Genomic DNA, 24,649 nt, shown 5'->3' with positions numbered 1-24,649 from the left:
CGAGGGGTTGAAAGGGAGCAGAGCTGGCCACTAACTCCACCGGCCTTGACCACAGCTGAGACCCAGATGGGAGAGGTGGTCCCGGGGAAATAGTTCAGGTGAGTGGCCAGGGTCCAGGAACCGAGGGTTCTGTAGTGAGTGGAACAGTGAGGGGCTAAGGGTCAGGGCACACGGCAGTGATGAGACAGGGGCAGGGGGAAGGGGGCTTAAAGGAGAAGGAATGGTCTAGACTGGGAGGATGGAGAATTTCCAGAAGGGGTAGGGAGCCACGGAAGGCATGTGAATGAGGATTTTGGGGGAAGGGAGCTCAGGCACTATCCTGGTTTCCATGGGGACCAAGGAGAGTGGGCCTCGGGGGTGGACATGGTCCACAGGAGAAAAGCAATTTTAGGGAAGGTATGAGAAGTGCCCTCTCCTGGGGTCTGCAGCCCCTATAGCTTGTTCTAGAACATTCTCTGGGCAATTCTGGGTGAGAGGGAAACCCCTTCAGGGAAACATAAAGACTATTTCACTGCATGCATCCTTTCCCACGGGGTCAAAGGATCGTCTTCACCTTTGAGGATAGTTGAGTTCAAGACCAAAGTCCAGAAACAAAAATGACCGAGAGAGCATGACATCTGATTGACAATGAGAATATTTTATTGAGAGCTGATGAGGTGCAGGGAGAAGAGAGAATGGGTGCTGGGGATCCTGGAGGGAGAGAGGACTCAGGTCCTAGGAACACTCTGAGGGGGCCACTGTCTTCTCCACGGTCTTCCCGTCGTGCGTGACCTCGCAGCTGTAGGCGCTGGCGGATTTCCAGTCTTGGCTGGACACGCTCAGGTAGCTGCTGGCCGCGTACTTGTTGTTGCTCTGCTTGGAGGGCTTGGTGGTCTCCACGCCCTGGGTGACGGGGGTGCCATTTGCCTTCCAGGCCACCGTCACGCTGCCCGGGTAGAAGTCACTCATGAGACACACCAGGGTGGCCTTGTTCTTGCTGAGCTCCTCAGCGGAGGGCGGGAACAGAGACACTGAGGGTGCCGACTTGGGCTGACCTGTGGGTGCGGGAGGGGCAGGAGGGGAGAGGCTCAGGGTCCATCCTGAAAGCTCCTGACCTCGGTCTTCCTGTGGGGACATTGTCCTAAGGACCATCAGGAGCCCGAGGGCAGGGGCCTCTCTGGGGGTGAGCATCCATGCCATGCAGGGCAGTTTGGGGTGTTCCTAGCTCAACTCCCCATTTTCCTGAGAAACCCTGAGCTTGGACATCTGCCATCACCGTCCTTGTGGGCCCCGTTCTGCCACCCACACATCTGACTGTCACCGTCTTGGCTCTGCCTTTTCCTGGTATCTGACTGGGCCTGTCTGTGTCTGTCAGTCTGTTTGTCCCACAGAAGATGCTCTGAGCCCTCTGACCTCCTGCTGGGTCCAAGTGTGCACACCTCTGACCTGATCCTTTGTGCTGGGGCCTATGTCTCCTGTAACTTCTCTAACGGTGCACACTTTTAGATGGTGAATCAGAAGTCTGTCTGTCCTTGGGTTTCTCTCATCTACAGTCAATGGCTTCCCCGCAAATTGCTCAGATCACTAGAGCTCTCATGACATGGATTCTGCATTTCCCTGAGCAAGTCTGTTTGTCCCACAGAGACCCAAAGGCCACCTTGACCTCATACCTGTCATTCCATGACCCTTCCTCCAGCACCTTCTCCCCCACCCCCCGGTGTCCTTCCTCCTGCAGGCTTCCCTGGTTCGAGGCTGGTCAGGACCCCAGCACCCCAGCGCCATTCCTGGACTTTGTTCATGAGCCCACAGTCCCAGAGTCCTGCCCTGAACTTCTGACCTGGGCGTTTCTAGTCTTGGTCACCCTACAATGTTCACGTGGTTAACCCCTCAGGCTTGCTTATCCTCCCGTCCCCTTAGGATGTGGGCAACCATTGACCCCAGAAAGAAATCTGGTACAATAGGAGCCCCTCAGAGGAAGATGGAACAGAGTCCGTCTAGAATCCAGCACGGTCCTGGCAAACAGATAGAAGAAAGCACAGGGCATCCTGTCCATTCCTCAGTCTCTGGGTTTAGAGGTGAACGGCTGATGGTGATTTGGAGCCAAACAGGACAGTAAGAATAGAGATGGGAAGAGCTCAGGGTCCCAAGGGCTGGGATTCTGGTTGAAAGCTTGGCAACAGGCTGAGACAAGACCCCCCAAAAAGAGCAAAACTAGCAGAAAATTGCCCCGACTACTCAGGGAACAAGGAAGGAGGAGGAAGGAGAGACTCACCTAGGACGGTCAGCTGGGTCCCTCCGCCGAACACCCAACACAGTGACACAGACTCGTACAAAAACCTCTCTCTGGGAGGCCCTGCCCACCCCTGAGCCCCCACCTGCAGCTGTGATGGAGGAAGCCTGGGCCACTGTCCCAGGCTGGTATCTGGCCTGCAAGGGGCGCACCACTGTCCCCCACCCCCACCCGCCCTCTCCACCAAGCAGCAGGCGACAGGATAGATGACAGTGCACTGCACGGGGGTAGCATTGTTGGAAGCAATTCTCCCTAGGAACGTGGTGTCTCATAGGCTGTTTCCACTGTGGTCTCCTGGGATTCGGGATGAGTTTGGAGGGCGTTCATTTCACTGTGAGGGAGGTTCCATGGGAACGGGTGGCCCATCTCTCTTACATCCAAACACCCCTGATCCCAGGGTGAGAGCATGAGGGGAGGGCGGCCTGTATTCCCTCTCTCCCTCCATCCCCTTCCAGGAAGGGCAGGCTGGGCTGTGTAAGATTCTATCCCAACCTATGTCCCCAACCATCTGATCATGACCTCTGGCTTATGGTTTCTAGGGACAGCCTAGATTGGGATAGACCTGGTGATGTTTGGGTGGGACTGTAGTCTTTGCCAACGTGTCCTTTAGGGTGAGCTTAGGGTGTCCCATGCATCCTTTTCAGGGGTGGAGTGGTGGTGGGGGGGGGTGCTGTGTCATGGGGGAGGCCTAAACTTGCTGTAACCCACAGGCCACATGCCCCCTGCTCTGAGCTGATCTCACTTGCCCTTACTTGGCTCCCGAATTCCAGTGGATATGCTCTCCCTGGGAATTCACTGGATGCCCATTCTGTGCCCAGGATGGTGCCCTTTCTAGTCCTTCAAGGTCAACTCCTGTGTCCTCTCCACCTGAGATGCTGGCATCACTTGCTCCATCCTTAAACCAACCCCCAAAATCTCAAGTTGATCTGACTTCAGGGTTTGAGACTTTCATGATGGAGGTCCCAGGCTCAAGCTAGAGCCACCCGGAGCCTGAGCCTGACCCAAGTCGATGTGAACATAAACTGAGCTTCCCTGTGCCTCATCCTCAGCCCAGGCTCCCAGCACCAGTGACCATGAGTCCCAGGCTCCCGGAGTGGGTCGGAGGAATGAACGTGATGGGGGAATGTTAGGCTCCATGATATGAAACTGCCTCTCTGCTCCAGGACCAGTCAGTGTCTTCCTTAGCTAACGGGCATTGGCAGAGTTAGACAAAGGCACCATGGGAGGCACTGATCAACGCTTTCCATGACTCCATGCTGATGGGCCAACCATGAGCCCCTCACCTGGTAATGGCTCTCCCATTGGGCTCCACGATGGAACAGGGAAGTTCAATGTCTGTTCCCAATGACCACAGCCTTCCTCCATGATTTCCTTCCCAATATCTGCATCTCTAGCCCACCTTGCCCTCCTGGGACCCTCTACAGTTTTCCTTGATTGCCTCTCAGGGTAATCACATCTTTGTCACTCAGCCCTTTTCCCATTTCCAGGTGACAAGGACTGCCTCCCAGGGGCCGGCCCCCCAGGAGAAGTTCCTGCCCTGGGAACCCCCTCCCACTGGCACTCAGAGCTGATTCAGGTCCCTGGTGGGTGAGTCGAGTGAACCTCAGGTAGATCCATGTCATGTCATTCCCGTCCTGCCCGTTATTACTGACCCTTCAACCTAGAGACCCATGCAGACTACAGAACACACATGAGACATGTCAGATGATAAATGACCAGAAGTTTATTTAGGAGAGGTGGAAAGGGGAGGGATGAAGACCTGCCCAGTCTGAGCGGACCAGGGCAGGAGCCTCAGGGGTTCAGTGGAAAGTGGGGGAAGGGAGAGTCTGACGGAGAAGTGTCCCCAGAAGTGGGGACTCAGGTCCTAGGAACACTCTGAGGGGGCCACTGTCTTCTCCACGGTCTTCCCGTCGTGCGTGACCTCGCAGCTGTAGGCGCTGGCAGATTTCCAGTCTTGGCTGGACACGCTCAGGTAGCTGCTGGCCGCGTACTTGTTGTTGCTCTGCTTGGAGGGCTTGGTGGTCTCCACGCCCTGGGTGACGGGGGTGCCATTTGCCTTCCAGGCCACCGTCACGCTGCCCGGGTAGAAGTCACTCATGAGACACACCAGGGTGGCCTTGTTCTTGCTGAGCTCCTCAGTGGAGGGCGGGAACAGAGACACTGAGGGTGCCGACTTGGGCTGACCTGTGGGTGCGGGAGGGGCAGGAGGGGAGAGGCTCAGGGTCCATCCTGAAAGCTCCTGACCTTGGTCTTCCTGTGGGGACAGTGTCCTGAGGACCATCCGGACCGCGAGGGCAGGAGCCTCTCTGGGGGTGACATCCATGCCATGCAGGGCAGTTTGGGGTGTTCCTAGCTCAACTCCCCATTTTCCTGAGAAACCCTGAGCCTGGACACCTGCCATCACCGTCCTGTGGCCCCGCTCTGCCACCCACACATCTGACTGTCACACTCTGGTCTGCATTCTCCTGGTATCTGACTGGGCCTGTCTGTGTCTGTCAGTCTGTTTGTCCCACAAAAGATGCTCTGAGCCCTCTGACCTCCTGCTCTGTCCATCTGTGCACATCTCTGACCTGATCCTTTGTCCTGGGGGCTTTGGAGCATTGACCCAAGGGGTCAGTTTTCCACCCCCAAATCCATCTCTCCCGTAACTTCTCTAACAGTGCATACTTTTGCTGAAGAATCAGAAGTCTGTCTGTCTGCTCTTGTGTCTCTCTCATCTACAGTCAATGGCATCTCCACAAATGCTAATATCACTAGAGGTTTCATGACATAGATTCTGCATTTCCTTGAGCAAGTCTAAAGAGACCCAAAAGTCACCTTGACCCCAATGCTTGTCATTCCATGACCCTTCATCCTGCACCTCCTCCTCCCTCCCGTGTTTTTCCTCCTGCAGGGTTCCCTGGGGCGAGGCTGGTCCGGACTCTGCATGGCAGCTCTATGCAGGCCCCGGGGAGCCCTGCACCCCAGCACCATTCCTGGCCCTTGTTCATCAGCCCACAGTCCTGGAGACCTTTCCTCAATCCCTTACCTGCTCATCTCTAGTCTTGGCCCTGAGCTATCTGGCTCATTCTAAAATTTTCACCCAGTTACCCCTCAGTACTTCTTTTCCTCTCTTCCCCTTAAAACAGGGGCCACCAGTGACTTGCAGATAAAATCTTGTCCCACAGAAGCCCATCAGGGGAAGACAGAACAGAGCCCAACAGGAATAGCATGACCCTCACAGACAGATGGAAGAATCCACAAGGCATCCTGTCCATTCCTCTGTCTCTGGGGTCAGAGGTGAAGGGCTGAGGGTGACCAAGTAGGACAGTAAGAACAGGGATGGGAAGAGCTTAGGTCCCCAAGGGTGGGGATCGTGGGGCAAAGCTCGTGGGGGCCACAGGCTGAGGCAAGAGCAGAAAAAGAGCAAAAAGAGCAGAAAGCGGCCCAAACTTTGAAGGGGAGCAGGGAAGGAGGGGGAAGGAGACACTCACCTAGGACGGTCAGCTGGGTCCCTCCGCCGAACACATAACACTGTGACACAGGCTCATACAAAAACCTCTTTCTGGGAGGTTCTGCCCCACCCCTGAGCCCCCCCTTTTGCCCCCCGCAGCTGTGCTGGAGGAAGCCTGGGCCACTGCCCCAGGGTGGTGTCTGGTCTGCAAGGGGCACACACACTGTCCCCCCTTTCAGACGAGCAGGTGACAGGATAGAGGACACGGTGCATTGCATGGCAATAGCATTCTTGGAAGCAATTCTCCCAAAGGCATTAGGTGTTTGGTTCCACTCTGCTCCCCTGGGATGTGGGATGAGTATGGTGGCCATGTTTGTCACCACGAGGAAGTTCCATGGGAACACGTGGCACATCTCTCTTATGTCCAAACACCCCTAATCCCTGGGTGAGAGCATGAGGGGAGGGCAGTGCGTAGTCCCTCTCCCTCCCTCCCCTTCCAGGGAAAGGCAGGTTGGCTTGTGTAGAAAGTCTCCTGGCAACTTCCTATGTCCCCAACCATTTGATCAGGTCCTCTGGCTTATCGTCCCTAGGGACAGCCTAGATTGGGATAGACCTGGTGATGTTTGGGTGGGACTGTAGTCTTTGCCAACATGTCCTTTAGGGTGACCTTGGGGGTGTCCACTGACATCCTTTCGTTGGGGGGGAGTGGTGGGGATGCTGTGTCACCGGGGAGGCCTGACCTTGCTGTAACCCACAGGCCACACCCCTTGCTCTGAGCTGGTCTCACCTGCCCTTACTCAGCTCCTGAGTTCCAGCGCATATGCCCTCCCTGGGAAGTCACTGGATGCCCAATCTGTGCCCAGGACGGTGCCCTTTCTAGTCATTCAAGGTCAACTCCCGGGTCTACTCCACCTGAGGCCTGACATCACGTGCTCCATCCTTAAACCAACCCCCAAAATCTCATTTTGATCTGACTTCAGGGTGTGAGACCTTCATGATGGAGGTCCAAGGCCTAAGCTAGGGCCACCTTGAGCCTGAGCCTGACCCAAGACGATGCGGACATAAACTGAGCTTCCCTGTGCCTCATCCTCACCCCATGTTCCCAGCACCAGGAACCATGCCTTCAAGGATGTTCCAGGCTCCCTGGGTGGGTAGGAGGAATGAACGTGATGGGGGAATGTTAGGCTCCATGATATGAAACTGCCTCTCTGCTGCAGGACCAGTCAGTGTCTTTCCTTAGCTAACGGGCATTGGCAGAGTTAGACAAAGGCACCATGGGAGGCACTGATCAACGCTTTCCATGACTCCATGCTGATGGGCCAACCATGAGCCCCTCACCTGGTAATGGCTCTCCCATTGGGCTCCATGATGGAACAGGGAAGTTCAATGTCTGTTCCCAATGACCACAGCCTTCCTCCATGATTTCCTTCCCAATATCTGCATCTCTAGCCCACCCTGCCCTCCTGGGACCCTCTTCAGTTTTCCTTGATTGCCCCTCAGGGTAATCACATCTTTGTCACTCAGCCCTTTTCCCTTTCCAGGTGACAAGGACTGCCTCCCAGGGGCTGGTCCTTCAGGAGAAGTTCATGCCCTGGGAACCCCCTCCCACTGGCACTCAGAGCAGATTCAGGTCCCTGGTGGGTGAGTTGAGTGGACCTCAGGTAGATCCATGTCATGTCATTCCCGTCCTGCCGGTTATTACTGACCCTTCAACCTAGAGACCCATGCAGACTACAGAACACACATGAGACATGACAGATGATAAATGACCAGGAGTTTATTTAGGAGAAGTGGAAATGGGGAGGGATGGAGACCTGCCCAGTCTGAGCGGACCAGGGCAGGAGCCTCAGGGGTTCAGTGGAGAGTGGGGGAAGGGAGAGTCTGACGGAGAAGTGTCCCCAGAAGTGGGGACTCAGGTCCTAGGAACACTCTGAGGGGGCCACTGTCTTCTCCACGGTCTTCCCGTCGTGCGTGACCTGGCAGCTGTAGGCGCTGGCGGATTTCCAGTCTTGGCTGGACACGCTCAGGTAGCTGCTGGCCGCGTACTTGTTGTTGCTCTGCTTGGAGGGCTTGGTGGTCTCCACGCCCTGGGTGACGGGGGTGCCATTTGCCTTCCAGGCCACCGTCACGCTGCCCGGGTAGAAGTCACTCATGAGACACACCAGGGTGGCCTTGTTCTTGCTGAGCTCCTCAGCGGAGGGCGGGAACAGAGACACCGAGGGTGCCGACTTGGGCTGACCTGTGGGTGCGGGAGGGGCAGGAGGGGAGAGGCTCAGGGTCCATCCTGAAAGCTCCTGACCTCGGTCTTCCTGTGGGGACAGTGTCCTGAGGACCATCAGGACCGCGAGGACAGGGGACTCTTCGGGTTGAGCGTCCATGCCATGCAGGGCAGTTTGGGGTGTTCCTAGCTCAACTCCCCATTTTCCTGAGAAACCCTGAGCCTGGACACCTGCCATCTCCCTTCCTTGTCGACCCCGTTCTGCCACTCACAAATCTGACTGTCACTGTCTTGGCTCTGCCTTCTCCTGGTTTCTGACTGGGCCTGTCTGTGTCTGTCAGTCTGTTTGTCCCACAGAAGATGCTTTGAGCCCTCTGACCTCCTGCTGCGTCTATCAGTGCACATCTCTGACCTGATCCTTTATGCTGGGGCTTTGGAGCATCGGTCTAAGGGGTCAGTTTTTCACCCCAAATCCATCTCTCCCGTAACTTCTCTAACAGTGCACACTTTTTGCTGATGAATCAGAAGTCTGTTTGTCTTTGGGTCTCTCTCATCTACAGTCAATGGCTTCCCCCAAATTGCGCATATCACTAGAGCTCTCATGCCATAGATTCTGCATTTCCCTGAGCAAGTCTGTTTGTCCCACAGAGACCCAAAGGCCACCTTGTCCTCATACCTGTCATTCCATGACCCTTCCTCCTGCACCTTCTCCTCCTCCCCCTGTGTCCTTCATCCTGCAGGCTTCCTTGGTGCGAGGCTCGTCAGGACTCTGCATGGCAGCTCTATGCAGGCCCGGGGAGCCCTGCACCCCAGCACCATTCCTGGACTTTGTTCATGAGCCCACAGTCCCAGAGTCCTGCCCTGAACTTCTGACCTGGGCGTTTCTAGTCTTGGTCACCCTACAATGTTCACGTGGTTAACCCCTCAGGCTTGCTTATCCTCCCGTCCCCTTAGGATGTGGGCAACCATTGACCCCCAGAAAGAAATCTGGTACAATAGGAGCCCCTCAGAGGAAGAGAGAACAGAGCCCGTCTAGAATCCAGCACGGTCCTGGCAAACAGATCGAAGAAAGCACAGGGCATCCTGTCCATTCCACAGTCAGGGGTCAGAGATGAACGGCTGATGGTGACTTGTAGCAAAAGAGGACAGTAAGAATGGAGATGGGAAGAGCTCAGGTCCCAAGGGCTGGGAACCTAGTTGAAAGCTTGGCCACAGGCTGAGACAAGACCCCCCAAAAAGAGCAAAACTAGCAGAAAATTGCCGCGACTGCTCCGGGAACAAGGAAGGAGGGGGAAGGAGAGACTCACCTAGGACGGTCAGCTGGGTCCCTCCGCCGAACACCCAACACAGTGACACAGGCTCATACAAAAACCTCTCTCTGGGAGGCTCTGCCCCACCCCTGAGCCCCCACCTGCAGCTGTGATGGAGGAAGCCTGGGTCACTGCCCCAGGGTAGTGTCTGGTCTGCCAGGGGTGCACCACTGTCCCCCTCCATCCCCCACCAAGCAGCAGGTGACAGGATAGATGACAGTGCATTGCACGGCGGTAGCATTGATGGAAGCAATTCTCCCTAGGAACGTGGTGTCTCATAGGCTGTTCCACTGTGGTCTCCTGGGATTCGGGATGAGTTTGGAGGGCGTTTATTTCACTGTGAGGGAGGTTCCATGGGAACGGGTGGCCCATCTCTCTTACGTCCAAACACCCCTAATCCCAGGGTAAGAGCATGAGGGGAGGGCGGCCTGTATTCCCTCTCTCCCTTTATCCCCTTCCAGGAAGGGCATGCTGGGCTGTGTAAGATTCTATCCCAACCTATGTCCCCAACCATCTGGTCAAGACCTCTGGCTTATGGTCCCTAGGGACAGCCTAGATTGGGATAGACCTGGGGATGTTTGGGTGGGACTGTAGTCTTTGCCAACGTGTCCTTTAGGGTGAGCTAGGGGGTGTCCCCTGACATCCTTACGGTGAGTGTGTGTCGGGGAGTGGTGGTGGTGCTGTGTCACCGGGGAGTCCTCACCTTGCTGTAGCCCACAGGCCACATGCCTCCTGCTCTGAGCTGATCTCACCTGCACTTACTCAGCTCCTGAATTCCATTGGTAATGCCCTCCCTGGGACGTCACTGAATGCCTATTCTGTGCCCAGGATGGTGCCCTTTCTAGTCCTTCAAGGTCAACTCATGTGTCCTCTCCACCTGAGATGCTGACATCACCTGCTTCATCCTTAAATCAACCCCCAATATCTCAGGTTATCTGACTTCAGAGTTTGAGATCTTCATGATGGAGGTCCCAGGCCCAAGCTAGGGCCACCTTGAGCCTGACACTGACCCAAGTCGATGTGAACATAAATTGAGCTTCCCTGTGCCTCATCCTCAGTCCAGGTTCCCAGCACCAGTGACCATGAGTCCCAGGCTCCCTGAGTGGGTCGGAGGAATGAACGTGATGGGGGAATGTTAGGCTCCATGATATGAAACTGCTTCTCTGCTCCAGGACCAGTCAGTGTCTTCCTTAGCTAACGGGCATTGGCAGAGTTAGACAAAGGCACCATGGGAGGCACTGATCAATGCTTTCCATGACTCCATGCTGATGGGCCAACCATGAGCCCCTCACCTGGTAATGGCTCTCCCATTGGGCTCCATGATGGAACAGGGAAGTTCAGTGTCTGTTCCCAATGACCACATCCTTCCTCCATGATTTCCTTCCCAATATCTACATCTGTAGCCCACCTTGCCCTCCTGGGACCCTCTTCAGTTTTCCTTGATTGCCCCTCAGGGTAATCACATCTTTGTCACTCAGCCCTTTTCCCTTTCCAGGTGACAAGGACTGCCTCCCAGGGGCTGGTCCCCCAGGAGAAGTTCCTGTCCTGGGAACCCCCTCCCACTGGCACTCAGAGCTGATTCAGGTCCCTGGTGGGTGAGTTGAGTGGACCTCAGGTAGATCCATGTCATGTCATTCCCGTCCTGCACGTTACTACCGACCCTTCAACCTAGAGACCCATGCAGACTACAGAACACACATGAGACATGTCAGATGATAAATGACCAGGAGTTTATTTAGGAGAAGTGGAAACGGGGAGGGATGGAGACCTTCCCAGGCTGAGCGGACCAGGGCAGGAGCCTCAGGGGTTCAGTGGAGAGTGGGGGAAGGGAGAGTCTGACGGAGAAGTGTCCCCAGAAGTGGGGACCCAGGTCCTAGGAACACTCTGAGGGGGCCACTGTCTTCTCCACGGTCTTCCCGTCGTGTGTGACCTGGCAGCTGTAGGCGCTGGCGGATTTCCAGTCTTGGCTGGACACACTCAGGTAGCTGCTGGCCGCGTACTTGTTGTTGCTCTGCTTGGAGGGCTTGGTGGTCTCCACGCCCTGGGTGACGGGGGTGCCATTTGCCTTCCAGGCCACCGTCACGCTGCCCGGGTAGAAGTCACTCATGAGACACACCAGGGTGGCCTTGTTCTTGCTGAGCTCCTCAGCGGATGGCGGGAACAGAGACACCGAGGGTGCCGACTTGGGCTGACCTGTGGGTGCGGGAGGGGCAGGAGGGGAGAGGCTCAGGGTCCATCCTGAAAGCTCCTGACCTCGGTCTTCCTGTGGGGTCAGGACCATCAGGAGCCCGAGGGTAGGGGCCTCTCTGGGTGTGAGCATCCATGCCATGCAGGGCAGTTTGGGGTGCTCCTAGCTCAACTCCTCATTTTCCTGAGAAACCCTGAGCCTGGACACCTGCCATCACTGTCTTTGTGGCCCCGTTCTGCCACCCACACATCTGACTGTCACCCTCTGGTTCTGCCTTCTCCTGGTATCTGACTGGGCCTGTCTGTGTCTGTCAGTCTGTCCCATAGAAGATGCTCTGAGCCCTCTGACCTCCTGCTGGGTCCAAGTGTGGACACCTTTGACCTGATCCTTTGTCCTGGTGGCTTTGGAGCATTGATCCAAGGTGTCAGTTTTCCACCCCAAATCCATCTCTCCTGTAACTTCTCTAACAGTGCACACTTTTAGCTGAAGAATCAGAAGTCTGTCTGTCTGCTCTTGGGTCTCTCTCATCTACAGGCAATGGCATCCCCACAAATGCTCTTATCACTAGAGGTTTCATGACATAGATTCTGCATTTCCTTGAGCAAGTCTAAAGAGACCCAAAAGTCACCTTGACCCCAATGCTTGCCATTCCATGACCCTTCCTCCTGCACCTCCTCCTCCCCCTGTGTCCTTCTCCTGCACCTCCTCCTCCCCCTGTGTCCTTCCTCCTGCACCTCCTCCTCCCCCTGTGTCCTTCCTCCTGCAGGGTTCCCTGGGGCGAGGCTGGTCCGGACTCTGCATGGCAGCTCTATGCAGGCCCCGGGAGCCCTGCACCCCAGCACCATTCCTGGCCCTTGTTCATCAGCCCACAGTCCTGGAGACCTTCCCTCAATCCCTGACCTGCTCATCTCTAGCCTTGGCCTTGAGCGATCTGGCTCATTCTAAAATTTTCACCCAGTTACCCCTCAGTACTTCTTTTCCTCTCTTCCCCTTAAAACAGGGGCCACCAGTGACTTGCAGATAAAATCTTGTCCCACAGAAGCCCATCAGGGGAAGACAGAACAGAGCCCAACAGGAATAGCATGACCCTCACAGACAGATGGAAGAATCCACAAGGCATCCTGTCCATTCCTCTGTCTCTGGGGTCAGAGGTGAAGGGCTGAGGGTGATCAAGTAGGACAGTAAGAACAGGGATGGGAAGAGCTTAGGTCCCCAAGGGTGGGGATCGTGGGGGAAAGCTTGGCCACAGGCTGAGGCAAGAGCAGAAAAAGAGCAAAAAGAGCAGAAAGCGGCCCAAACTTTGAAGGGGAGCAGGGAAGGAGGGGGAAGGAGACACTCACCTAGGACGGTCAGCTGGGTCCCTCCGCCGAACACATTACACTGTGACACAGGCTCATACAAAAACCTCTTTCTGGGAGGTTCTGCCCCACCCCTGAGCCCCTCCTTTTTGCCCCCCACAGCTGTGCTGGAGGAAGCCTGGGCCACTGCCCCAGGGTGGTGTCTGGTCTGCAAGGGGCACACACACTGTCCCCCCTTTCAGACGAGCAGGTGACAGGATAGAGGACACGGTGCATTGCATGGCAATAGCATTCTTGGAAGCAATTCTCCCAAAGGCATTAGGTGTTTGGTTCCACTCTGCTCCCCTGGGATGTGGGATGAGTATGGCATCCATGTTTGTCACCGCGAGGAGGTTCCATGGGAACGTGTGGCACATCTTTCTTATGTCCAAACACCCCTAATCCCTGGGTGAGAGCATGAGGGGAGGGCAGTGCGTAGTCCCTCTCTCTCCCTCCCCTTCCAGAGAAAGGCAGGTTGGCTTGTGTAGAAAGTCTCCTGGCAACTTCCTATGTCCCCAACCATTTGATCAGGTCCTCTGGCTTATCGTCCCTAGGGACAGCCTAGATTGGGATAGACCTGGTGATGTTTGGGTGGGACTGTAGTCTTTGCCAACGTGTCCTTTAGGGTGACCTTGCGGTTGTCCCCTGACATCCTTTCGGTGGGGAAGAGTGGTGGGGGTGCTGTGTCATGGGGGAGGTCTAAACTTGCTATAACCCACAGGCCACACCCCTTGCTCTGAGCTGGTCTCACCTGCCCTTACTCAGCTCCTGAGTTCCAGCGCATATGCCCTCCCTGGGAAGTCACTGGGTACCCTTTCTGTGCCCAGGACGGTGCCCTTTCTAGTCATTCAAGGTCAACTCCCGTGTCTACTCCACCTGAGGCCTGTCATCACCTGCTCCATTCTTAAACCAACCCCCAAAATCTCATTTTGATCTGACTTCAGGGTGTGAGACCTTCATGATGGAGGTCCAAGGCCTAAGCTAGGGCCACCTTGAGCCTGAGCCTGACCCAAGACGATGCGAACATAAACTGAGCTTCCCTGTGCCTCATCCTCACCCCATGTTCCTAGCACCAGGAGCCATGCCTTGAAGGATGTTCCACGCTCCCGGAGTGGGTACGAGGAATGAACGTGATGGGGGAATGTTAGGCTCCATGATATGAAACTGCTTCTCTGCTGCAGGACTAGTCAGTGTCTTCCTTAGCTAACGGGCATTGGCAGAGTTAGACAAAGGCACCATGGGAGGCACTGATCAACGCTTTCCATGACTCCATGCTGATGGGCCAACCATGAACCCCTCACCTGGTAATGGCTCTCCCATTGGGCTCCATGATGGAACAGGGAAGTTCAATGTCTGTTCCCAATGACCACAGCCTTCCTCCATGATTTCCTTCCCAATATCTGCATCTGTAGCCCACCCTGCCCTCCTGGGACCCTCTTCAGTTTTCCTTGATTGCCCCTCAGGGTAATCACATCTTTGTCACTCAGCCCTTTTCCCATTTCCAGGTGACAAGGACTGCCTCCCAGGGGCTAGTCCTTCAGGAGAAGTTCCTGCCCTGGGAACCCCCTCCCACTGGCACTCAGAGCTGATTCAGGTCCCTGGTGGGTGAGTCGAGTGGACCTCAGGTAGATCCATGTCATGTCATTCCGGTCCTGCCGGTTATTACTGACCCTTCAACCTAGAGACCCATGCAGACTACAGAACACACATGAGACATGTCAGATGATAAATGACCAGGAGTTTATTTAGAAGTGGAAACGGGGAGGGATGGAGACCTGCCCAGTCTGAGCGGACCAGGGCAGGAGCCTCAGGGGTTCAGTGGAGAGTGGGGGAAGGGAGAGTCTGAAGGAGAAGTGTCCCCAGAAGTGGGGACTCAGGTCCTAGGAACACTCTGAGGGGGCCACTGTCTTCTCCACGGTCTTCCCGTCGTGCGTGACCTGGCAGCTGTAGGCGCTGGCGGATTTCCAGTCTTGGCTGGACACGCTCAGGTAGCTGCTGGCCGCGTACTTGTTGTTGCTCTGCTTGGAGGGCTTGGTGGTCTCCACGCCCTGGGTGACGGGGGTGCCATTTGCCTTCCAGGCCACCGTCACGCTGCCCGGGTAGAAGTCACTCATGAGACACACCAGGGTGGCCTTGTTCTTGCTGAGCTCCTCAGTGGATGGCGGGAACAGAGACACTGAGGGTTCCGACTTGGGCTGACCTGTGGGTGCGGGAGGGGCAGGAGGGGAGAGGCTCAGGGTCCATCCTGAAAGCTCCTGACCTTGGTCTTCCTGTGGGGACAGTGTCCTGAGGACCATCAGGAGCCCGAGGGCAGGGGCCTCTCTGGTTGTGAGCGTCCATGCCATGCAGGGCAGTTTGGGGTGTTCCTAGCTCAACTCCCCATTTTCCTGAGAAACCCTGAGCCTGGACACCTGCCATCACCGTCTTTGTGGCCCCGTTCTGCCACCCACACATCTGACTGTCACCCTCTGGCTCTGCCTTCTCCTGGTATCTGACTGGGCCTGTCTGTGTCTGTCAGTCTGTCCCATAGAAGATGCTCTGAGCCCTCTGACCTCCTGCTGGGTCCAAGTGTGGACATCTCTGACCTGATCCTTTGTCCTGGTGGCTTTGGAGCATTGATCCAAGGTGTCAGTTTTCCACCCCAAATCCATCTCTCCTGTAACTTCTCTAACAGTGCATACTTTTAGCTGAAGAATCAGAAGTCTGTCTGTCTGCTCTTGTGTCTCTCTCATCTACAGGCAATGGCATCCCCACAAATGCTCTTATCACTAGAGGTTTCATGACATAGATTCTGCATTTCCTTGATCAAGTCTAAAGAGACCCAAAAGTCACCTTGACCCCAATGCTTGCCATTCCATGATCCTTCCTCCTGCACCTTCTACTCCCCCCTGTGTCCTTCTCCTGCACCTCCTCCTCCCCCTGTGTCCTTCCTCCTGCAGGGTTCCCTGGGGCGAGGCTGGTCAGGCCTCTGCATGGCAGCTCTATGCAGGCCCCGGGGAGCCCTGCACCCCAGCACCATTCCTGGCCCTTGTTCATCAGCCCACAGTCCTGGAGACCTTCCCTCAATCCCTGACCTGCTCATCTCTAGCCTTGGCCTTGAGCGATCTGGCTCATTCTAAAATTTTCACCCAGTTACCCCTCAGTACTTCTTTTCCTCTCTTCCCCTTACAACAGGGGCCACCAGTGACTTGCAGATAAAATCTTGTCCCACAGAAGCCCATCAGGGGAAGACAGAACAGAGCCCAACAGGAATAGCATGACCCTCACAGACAGATGGAAGAATCCACAAGGCATCCTGTCCATTCCTCTGTCTCTGGGGTCAGAGGTGAAGGACTGAGGGTGACCAAGTCAGACAGTAAGAACAGGGATGGGAAGAGCTTAGGTCCCCAAGGGTGGGGATCGTGGGGGAAAGCTTGGCCACAGGCTGAGGCAAGAGCAGAAAAAGAGCAAAAAGAGCAGAAAGCGGCCCAAACTTTGAAGGGGAGCAGGGAAGGAGGGGGAAGGAGACACTCACCTAGGACGGTCAGCTGGGTCCCTCCGCCGAACACATAACACTGTGACACAGGCTCATACAAAAACCTCTTTCTGGGAGGTTCTGCCCCACCCCTGAGCCCCCCCTTTTGCTCCCCACAGCTGTGCTGGAGGAAGCCTGGGCCACTGCCCCAGGGTGGTGTCTGGTCTGCAAGGGGCACACACACTGTCCCCCCTTTCAGATGAGCAGGTGACAGGATAGAGGACACGGTGCATTGCATGGCAATAGCATTCTTGGAAGCAATTCTCCCAAAGGCATTAGGTGTTTGGTTCCACTCTGCTCCCCTGGGATGTGGGATGAGTATGGCAGCCATGTTTGTCACCGCGAGGAGGTTCCATGGGAACGTGTGGCACATCTTTCTTATGTCCAAACACCCCTAATCCCTGGGTGAGAGCATGAGGGGAGGGCAGTGCGTAGTCCCTCTCTCTCCCTCCCCTTCCAGAGAAAGGCAGGTTGGCTTGTGTAGAAAGTCTCCTGGCAACTTCCTATGTCCCCAACCATTTGATCAGGTCCTCTGGCTTATCGTCCCTAGGGACAGCCTAGATTGGGATAGACCTGGTGATGTTTGGGTGGGACTGTAGTCTTTGCCAACGTGTCCTTTAGGGTGACCTTTCGGTTGTCCCCTGACATCCTTTCGGTGGGGAAGAGTGGTGGGGGTGCTGTGTCATGGGGGAGGTCTAAACTTGCTGTAACCCACAGGCCACACCCCTTGCTCTGAGCTGGTCTCACCTGCCCTTACTCAGCTTCTGAGTTCCAGCGCATATACCCTCCCTGGGAAGTCACTGGGTACCCTTTCTGTGCCCAGGACGGTGCCCTTTCTAGTCATTCAAGGTCAACTCCCGTGTCTACTCCACCTGAGGCCTGTCATCACCTGCTCCATTCTTAAACCAACCCCCAAAATCTCATTTTGATCTGACTTCAGGGTGTGAGACCTTCATGATGGAGGTCCAAGGCCTAAGCTAGGGCCACCTTGAGCCTGAGCCTGACCCAAGACGATGCGAACATAAACTGAGCTTCCCTGTGCCTCATCCTCAGTCCAGGTTCCCAGCACCAGGAACCATGCCTTGAAGGATGTTCCAGGCTCCCGGAGTGGGTTGGAGGAATGAACGTGATGGGGGAATGTTAGGCTCCATGATATGAAACTGCCTCTCTGCTGCAGGACCAGTCAGTGTCTTCCTTAGCTAACGGGCATTGGCAGAGTTAGACAAAGGCACCATGGGAGGCACTGATCAACGCTTCCCATAACTCCATGCTGATGGGCCAACCATGAGCCCCTCACCTGGTAATGGCTCTCCCATTGGGCTCCCGGATAGACAGGGAAGTTCAATGTCTGTTCCTAATGACCACAGCCTTCCTCCATGATTTCCTTCCCAATATCTGCATCTGTAGCCCACCCTGCCCTCCTGGGACCCTCTTCAGTTTTCCTTGATTGCCCCTCAGGGTAATCACATCTTTGTCACTCAGCCTTTGTCCCTTTCTAGGTGACAAGGACTGCCTCCCAGGGGCTGGTCCTTCAGGAGAAGTTCATGCCCTGGGAACCCCCTCCCACTGGCACTCAGAGCAGATTCAGGTCCCTGGTGGGTGAGTCGAGTGGACCTCAGGTAGATCCATGTCATGTCATTCCCGTCCTGCCCGTTATTACTGACCCTTCAACCTAGAGACCCATGCAGACTACAGAACACACATGAGACATGACAGATGATAAATGACCAGGAGTTTATTTAGGAGAAGTGGAAACGGGGAGGGATGGAGACCTGCCCAGTCTGAGCGGACCAGGGCAGGAGCCTCAGGGGTTCAGTGGAGAGTGGGGGAAGGGAGAGTCTGACGGAGAAGTGTCCCCAGAAGTGGGGACTCAGGTCCTAGGAACACTCTGAGGGGGCCACTGTCTTCTCCACGGTCTTCCCGTCGTGCGTGACCTGGCAGCTGTAGGCGCTGGCGGATTTCCAGTCTTGGCTGGACACGCTCAGGTAGCTGCTGGCCGCGTACTTGTTGTTGCTCTGCTTGGAGGGCTTGGTGGTCTCCACGCCCTGGGTGACGGGGGTGCCATTTGCCTTCCAGGCCACCGTCACGCTGCCCGGGTAGAAGTCACTCATGAGACACACCAGGGTGGCCTTGTTCTTGCTGAGCTCCTCAGCGGATGGCGGGAACAGAGACACTGAGGGTTCCGACTTGGGCTGACCTGTGGGTGCGGGAGGGGCAGGAGGGGAGAGGCTCAGGGTCCATCCTGAAAGCTCCTGACCTCGGTCTTCCTGTGGGGACAGTGTCCTGAGCACCATCAGGACCCCGAGGACAGGAGACTCTTTGGGTTGAGCGTCCATGCCATGCAGGGCAGTTTGGGGTGTTCCTAGCTCAACTCCCCATTTTCCTGAGAAACCCTGAGCCTGGACACCTGCCATCTCCCTTCCTTGTCGACCCCGTTCTGCCACTCACAAATCTGACTGTCACTGTCTTGGCTCTGCCTTCTCCTGGTTTCTGACTGGGCCTGTCTGTGTCTGTCAGTCTGTTTGTCCCACAGAAGATGCTTTGAGCCCTCTGACCTCCTGCTGCGTCTATCAGTGCACATCTCTGACCTGATCCTTTATGCTGGGGCTTTGGAGCATCGGTCTAAGGGGTCAGTTTTTCACCCCAAATCCATCTCTCCCGTAACTTCTCTAACAGTGCACACTTTTTGCTGATGAATCAGAAGTCTGTTTGTCTTTGGGTCTCTCTCATCTACAGTCAATGGCTTCCCCCAAATTGCGCATATCACTAGAGCTCTCATGCCATAGATTCTGCATTTCCCTGAGCAAGTCTGTTTGTCCCACAGAGACCCAAAGGCCACCTTGTCCTCATACCTGTCATTCCATGACCCTTCCTCCTGCACCTTCTCCTCCTCCCCCTGTGTCCTTCATCCTGCAGGCTTCCTTGGTGCGAGGCTCGTCAGGACTCTGCATGGCAGCTCTATGCAGGCCCCGGGGAGCCCTGCACCCCAGCACCATTCCTGGACTTTGTTCATGAGCCCACAGTCCCAGAGTCCTGCCCTGAACTTCTGACCTGGGCGTTTCTAGTCTTGGTCACCCTACAATGTTCACGTGGTTAACCCCTCAGGCTTGCTTATCCTCCCGTCCCCTTAGGATGTGGGCAACCATTGACCCCCAGAAAGAAATCTGGTACAATAGGAGCCCTCAGAGGAAGAGAGAACAGAGCCCGTCTAGAATCCAGCACGGTCCTGGCAAACAGATCGAAGAAAGCACAGGGCATCCTGTCCATTCCACAGTCAGGGGTCAGAGATGAACGGCTGATGGTGACTTGTAGCAAAAGAGGACAGTAAGAATGGAGATGGGAAGAGCTCAGGTCCCAAGGGCTGGGAACCTAGTTGAAAGCTTGGCCACAGGCTGAGACAAGACCCCCCAAAAAGAGCAAAACTAGCAGAAAATTGCCGCGACTGCTCCGGGAACAAGGAAGGAGGGGGAAGGAGAGACTCACCTAGGACGGTCAGCTGGGTCCCTCCGCCGAACACCCAACACAGTGACACAGGCTCATACAAAAACCTCTCTCTGGGAGGCTCTGCCCCACCCCTGAGCCCCCACCTGCAGCTGTGATGGAGGAAGCCTGGGTCACTGCCCCAGGGTAGTGTCTGGTCTGCCAGGGGTGCACCACTGTCCCCCTCCATCCCCCACCAAGCAGCAGGTGACAGGATAGATGACAGTGCATTGCACGGCGGTAGCATTGATGGAAGCAATTCTCCCTAGGAACGTGGTGTCTCATAGGCTGTTCCACTGTGGTCTCCTGGGATTCGGGATGAGTTTGGAGGGCGTTTATTTCACTGTGAGGGAGGTTCCATGGGAACGGGTGGCCCATCTCTCTTACGTCCAAACACCCCTAATCCCAGGGTAAGAGCATGAGGGGAGGGCGGCCTGTATTCCCTCTCTCCCTTTATCCCCTTCCAGGAAGGGCAGGCTGGGCTGTGTAAGATTCTATCCCAACCTATGTCCCCAACCATCTGGTCAAGACCTCTGGCTTATGGTCCCTAGGGACAGCCTAGATTGGGATAGACCTGGGGATGTTTGGGTGGGACTGTAGTCTTTGCCAACGTGTCCTTTAGGGTGAGCTAGGGGGTGTCCCCTGACATCCTTACGGTGAGTGTGTGTCAGGGAGTGGTGGTGGTGCTGTGTCACCGGGGAGGCCTGACCTTGCTGTAGCCCACAGGCCACATGCCTCCTGCTCTGAGCTGATCTCACCTGCACTTACTCAGCTCCTGAATTCCATTGGTAATGCCCTCCCTGGGACGTCACTGAATGCCTATTCTGTGCCCAGGATGGTGCCCTTTCTAGTCCTTCAAGGTCAACTCATGTGTCCTCTCCACCTGAGATGCTGACATCACCTGCTTCATCCTTAAATCAACCCCCAATATCTCAGGTTATCTTGACTTCAGAGTTTGAATCTTCATGATGGAGGTCCCAGGCCCAAGCTAGGGCCACCTTGAGCCTGACACTGACCCAAGTCGATGTGAACATAAACTGAGCTTCCCTGTGCCTCATCCTCAGTCCAGGTTCCCAGCACCAGTGACCATGAGTCCCAGGCTCCCTGAGTGGGTAGGAGGAATGAACGTGATGGGGGAATGTTAGGCTCCATGATATGAAACTGCCTCTCTGCTCCAGGACCAGTCAGTGTCTTCCTTAGCTAACGGGCATTGGCAGAGTTAGACAAAGGCACCATGGGAGGCACTGATCAACGCTTTCCATGACTCCATGCTGATGGGCCAACCATGAGCCCCTCACCTGGTAATGGCTCTCCCATTGGGCTCCATGATGGAACAGGGAAGTTCAGTGTCTGTTCCCAATGACCACATCCTTCCTCCATGATTTCCTTCCCAATATCTACATCTGTAGCCCACCTTGCCCTCCTGGGACCCTCTTCAGTTTTCCTTGATTGCCCCTCAGGGTAATCATATCTTTGTCACTCAGCCCTTTTCCCTTTCCAGGTGACAAGGACTGCCTCCCAGGGGCCGGTCCCCCAGGAGAAGTTCCTGTCCTGGGAACCCCCTCCCACTGGCACTCAGAGCTGATTCAGGTCCCTGGTGGGTGAGTTGAGTGGACCTCAGGTAGATCCATGTCATGTCATTCCGGTCCTGCCGGTTATTACTGACCCTTCAACCTAGAGACCCATGCAGACTACAGAACACACATGAGACATGTCAGATGATAAATGACCAGGAGTTTATTTAGAAGTGGAAACGGGGAGGGATGGAGACCTGCCCAGTCTGAGCGGACCAGGGCAGGAGCCTCAGGGGTTCAGTGGAGAGTGGGGGAAGGGAGAGTCTGACGGAGAAGTGTCCCCAGAAGTGGGGACCCAGGTCCTAGGAACACTCCGAGGGGGCCACTGTCTTCTCCACGGTCTTCCCGTCGTGCGTGACCTCGCAGCTGTAGGCGCTGGCGGATTTCCAGTCTTGGCTGGACACGCTCAGGTAGCTGCTGGCCGCGTACTTGTTGTTGCTCTGCTTGGAGGGCTTGGTGGTCTCCACGCCCTGGGTGACGGGGGTGCCATTTGCCTTCCAGGCCACCGTCACGCTGCCCGGGTAGAAGTCACTCATGAGACACACCAGGGTGGCCTTGTTCTTGCTGAGCTCCTCAGCGGATGGCGGGAACAGAGACACCGAGGGTGCCGACTTGGGCTGACCTGTGGGTGCGGGAGGGGCAGGAGGGGAGAGGCTCAGGGTCCATCCTGAAAGCTCCTGACCTCGGTCTTCCTGTGGGGTCAGGACCATCAGGAGCCCGAGGGCAGGGGCCTCTCTGGTTGTGAGCGTCCATGCCATGCAGGGCAGTTTGGGGTGTTCCTAGCTCAACTCCCCATTTTCCTGAGAAACCCTGAGCCTGGTCACCTGCCATCACTGTCTTTGTGGCCCCGTTCTGCCACCCACACATCTGACTGTCACCCTCTGGTTCTGCCTTCTCCTGGTATCTGACTGGGCCTGTCTGTGTCTGTCAGTCTGTCCCATAGAAGATGCTCTGAGCCCTCTGACCTCCTGCTGGGTCCAAGTGTGGACACCTTTGACCTGATCCTTTGTCCTGGTGGCTTTGGAGCATTGATCCAAGGTGTCAGTTTTCCACCCCCAAATCCATCTGTCCCATAACTTCTCAAACAGTGCATACTTTTGCTGAAGAATCAGAAGTCTGTCTGTCTGCTCTTGTGTCTCTCTCATCTACAGGCAATGGCATCCCCACAAATGCTCTTATCACTAGAGGTTTCATGACATAGATTCTGCATTTCCTTGAGCAAGTCTAAAGAGACCCAAAAGTCACCTTGACCCCAATGCTTGTCATTCCCTGACCCTTCCTCCTGCACCTTCTACTCCCCCCTGTGTCCTTCTCCTGCACCTCCTCCTCCCCCTGTGTCCTTCCTCCTGCACCTCCTCCTCCCCCTGTGTCCTTCCTCCTGCAGGGTTCCCTGGGGCGAGGCTGGTCAGGCCTCTGCATGGCAGCTCTATGCAGGCCCCGGGAGCCCTGCACCCCAGCACCATTCCTGGCCCTTGTTCATCAGCCCACAGTCCTGGAGACCTTCCCTCAATCCCTGACCTGCTCATCTCTAGCCTTGGCCCTGAGCGATCTGGCTCATTCTAAAATTTTCACCCAGTTACCCCTCAGTACTTCTTTTCCTCTCTTCCCCTTAAAACAGGGGCCACCAGTGACTTGCAGATAAAATCTTGTCCCACAGAAGCCCATCAGGGGAAGACAGAACAGAGCCCAACAGGAATAGCATGACCCTCACAGACAGATGGAAGAATCCACAAGGCATCCTGTCCATTCCTCTGTCTCTGGGGTCAGAGGTGAAGGGCTGAGGGTGACCAAGTAGGACAGTAAGAACAGGGATGGGAAGAGCTTAGGTCCCCAAGGGTGGGGATCGTGGGGCAAAGCTCGTGGGGGCCACAGGCTGAGGCAAGAGCAGAAAAAGAGCAAAAAGAGCAGAAAGCGGCCCAAACTTTGAAGGGGAGCAGGGAAGGAGGGGGAAGGAGACACTCACCTAGGACGGTCAGCTGGGTCCCTCCGCCGAACACATAACACTGTGACACAGGCTCATACAAAAACCTCTTTCTGGGAGGTTCTGCCCCACCCCTGAGCCCCCCTTTTTGCCCCCCACAGCTGTGCTGGAGGAAGCCTGGGCCACTGCCCCAGGGTGGTGTCTGGTCTGCAAGGGGCACACACACTGTCCCCCCTTTCAGACGAGCAGGTGACAGGATAGAGGACACGGTGCATTGCATGGCAATAGCATTCTTGGAAGCAATTCTCCCAAAGGCATTAGGTGTTTGGTTCCACTCTGCTCCCCTGGGATGTGGGATGAGTATGGCAGCCATGCTTGTCACTGCGAGGAGGTTCCATGGGAACGTGTGGCACATCTTTCTTATGTCCAAACACCCCTAATCCCTGGGTGAGAGCATGAGGGGAGGGCAGTGCGTAGTCCCTCTCCCTCCCTCCCCTTCCAGAGAAAGGCAGGTTGGCTTGTGTAGAAAGTCTACTGGCAACTTCCTATGTCCCCAACCATTTGATCAAGACCTCTGGCTTATCGTCCCTAGGGACAGCCTAAATTGGGATAGACCTGGTGATATTCCGGTGGGTCTGTATCCTTTGCTAACTTGTCCTTTAGGGTGACCTTGGGGGTGTCCCCTGGCATCCTTTCGGTGGGAGTGTGTGGTGTGGAGTGCTGTGTCACCGGGGAGGCCTGACCTTGCTGTAACCCACAGGCCACACCCTTTGCTCTGAGCTGGTCTCACCTGCCCTTACTCAGCTCCTGAATTCCAGTGGATATGCCCTCCCTGGAACATTACTGGATGCGCATTCTGTGCCCAGGACGGTGCCCTTTCTAGTCCTTCAAGGTCAAGTCCTGTGTCCTCTCCACCTGAGATGCTGACATCACCTGCTCCGTCCTTAAACCAACCCCCCAAAACTCAGGTTGATCTGACTTCAGGGTTTGAGACCTTCATGATGGAGGTCCCAGGCTCAAGTTAGGGTCACCTTGAGCCTGACACTGACCCAAGACGATTCGAACACAAACTGAGCTTCCCTGTGCCTCATCCTCAGCCCATGTTCCCAGCACCAGTGACCATGAGTCCCAGGCTCCCTGCGTGGGTAGGAGGAATGAACGTGATGGGGGAATGTTAGGCTCCATGATATTACACTGCTTCTCTGCTCCAGGACCAGTCAGTGTCTTTCCTTAGCTAACGGGCATTGTCCAAGTGTGACAAATGGACCATGGCAGGCACTGTGCACAGCTTTTCATGATTTTATGGTGCGGCGCCAACCATGAGCCCCTCACCTGGTAATGGCTCTCCCATTGGGCTCCATGATGAACAGGGAAGTTCATTGTCTGTTCCCAACAACCACAGCCT

At 55.6% G+C, this 24,649-nt stretch overlaps 7 gene segments (V, D, J or C); all 7 read right to left on the bottom strand.

Moving 5' to 3' along the window:
- Nucleotides 1-714: 714 nt before the first annotated feature.
- Nucleotides 715-3,163, bottom strand: LOC129148237 (Ig lambda chain C region-like). The segment is given in 3 exon segments: nt 715-1,034; nt 2,252-2,360; nt 3,137-3,163. Coding segments are annotated over 3 exon segments (456 nt in total).
- Nucleotides 3,164-4,120: 957 nt separating this feature from the next.
- Nucleotides 4,121-7,069, bottom strand: LOC129148236 (Ig lambda chain C region-like). The segment is given in 3 exon segments: nt 4,121-4,453; nt 5,743-5,813; nt 7,041-7,069. Coding segments are annotated over 3 exon segments (420 nt in total).
- A 438-nt stretch (nt 7,070-7,507) lies between these two features.
- Nucleotides 7,508-8,695, bottom strand: LOC129148235 (Ig lambda chain C region-like). The segment is given in 2 exon segments: nt 7,508-7,941; nt 8,626-8,695. Coding segments are annotated over 2 exon segments (390 nt in total).
- A 2,408-nt stretch (nt 8,696-11,103) lies between these two features.
- LOC129148233 (Ig lambda chain C region-like) lies at nt 11,104-13,407 on the bottom strand. The segment is given in 3 exon segments: nt 11,104-11,423; nt 12,759-12,798; nt 13,366-13,407. Coding segments are annotated over 3 exon segments (402 nt in total).
- A 1,209-nt stretch (nt 13,408-14,616) lies between these two features.
- On the bottom strand, nt 14,617-15,173 carry LOC129148232 (immunoglobulin lambda constant 1-like). The segment is given in 2 exon segments: nt 14,617-14,955; nt 15,167-15,173. Coding segments are annotated over 2 exon segments (327 nt in total).
- A 2,829-nt stretch (nt 15,174-18,002) lies between these two features.
- Nucleotides 18,003-21,076, bottom strand: LOC129148231 (immunoglobulin lambda constant 1-like). The segment is given in 3 exon segments: nt 18,003-18,466; nt 19,753-19,856; nt 21,048-21,076. Coding segments are annotated over 3 exon segments (453 nt in total).
- A 411-nt stretch (nt 21,077-21,487) lies between these two features.
- Nucleotides 21,488-24,624, bottom strand: LOC129148230 (Ig lambda chain C region-like). The segment is given in 3 exon segments: nt 21,488-21,945; nt 23,287-23,326; nt 24,577-24,624. Coding segments are annotated over 3 exon segments (408 nt in total).
- Nucleotides 24,625-24,649: the final 25 nt, after the last annotated feature.

Source organism: Eptesicus fuscus, chromosome 23 (assembly GCF_027574615.1).
Source record: "Eptesicus fuscus isolate TK198812 chromosome 23, DD_ASM_mEF_20220401, whole genome shotgun sequence".
NCBI lineage: Eukaryota > Metazoa > Chordata > Mammalia > Chiroptera > Vespertilionidae > Eptesicus > Eptesicus fuscus.
This window is presented reverse-complemented; position numbering and strand designations above follow the sequence as displayed.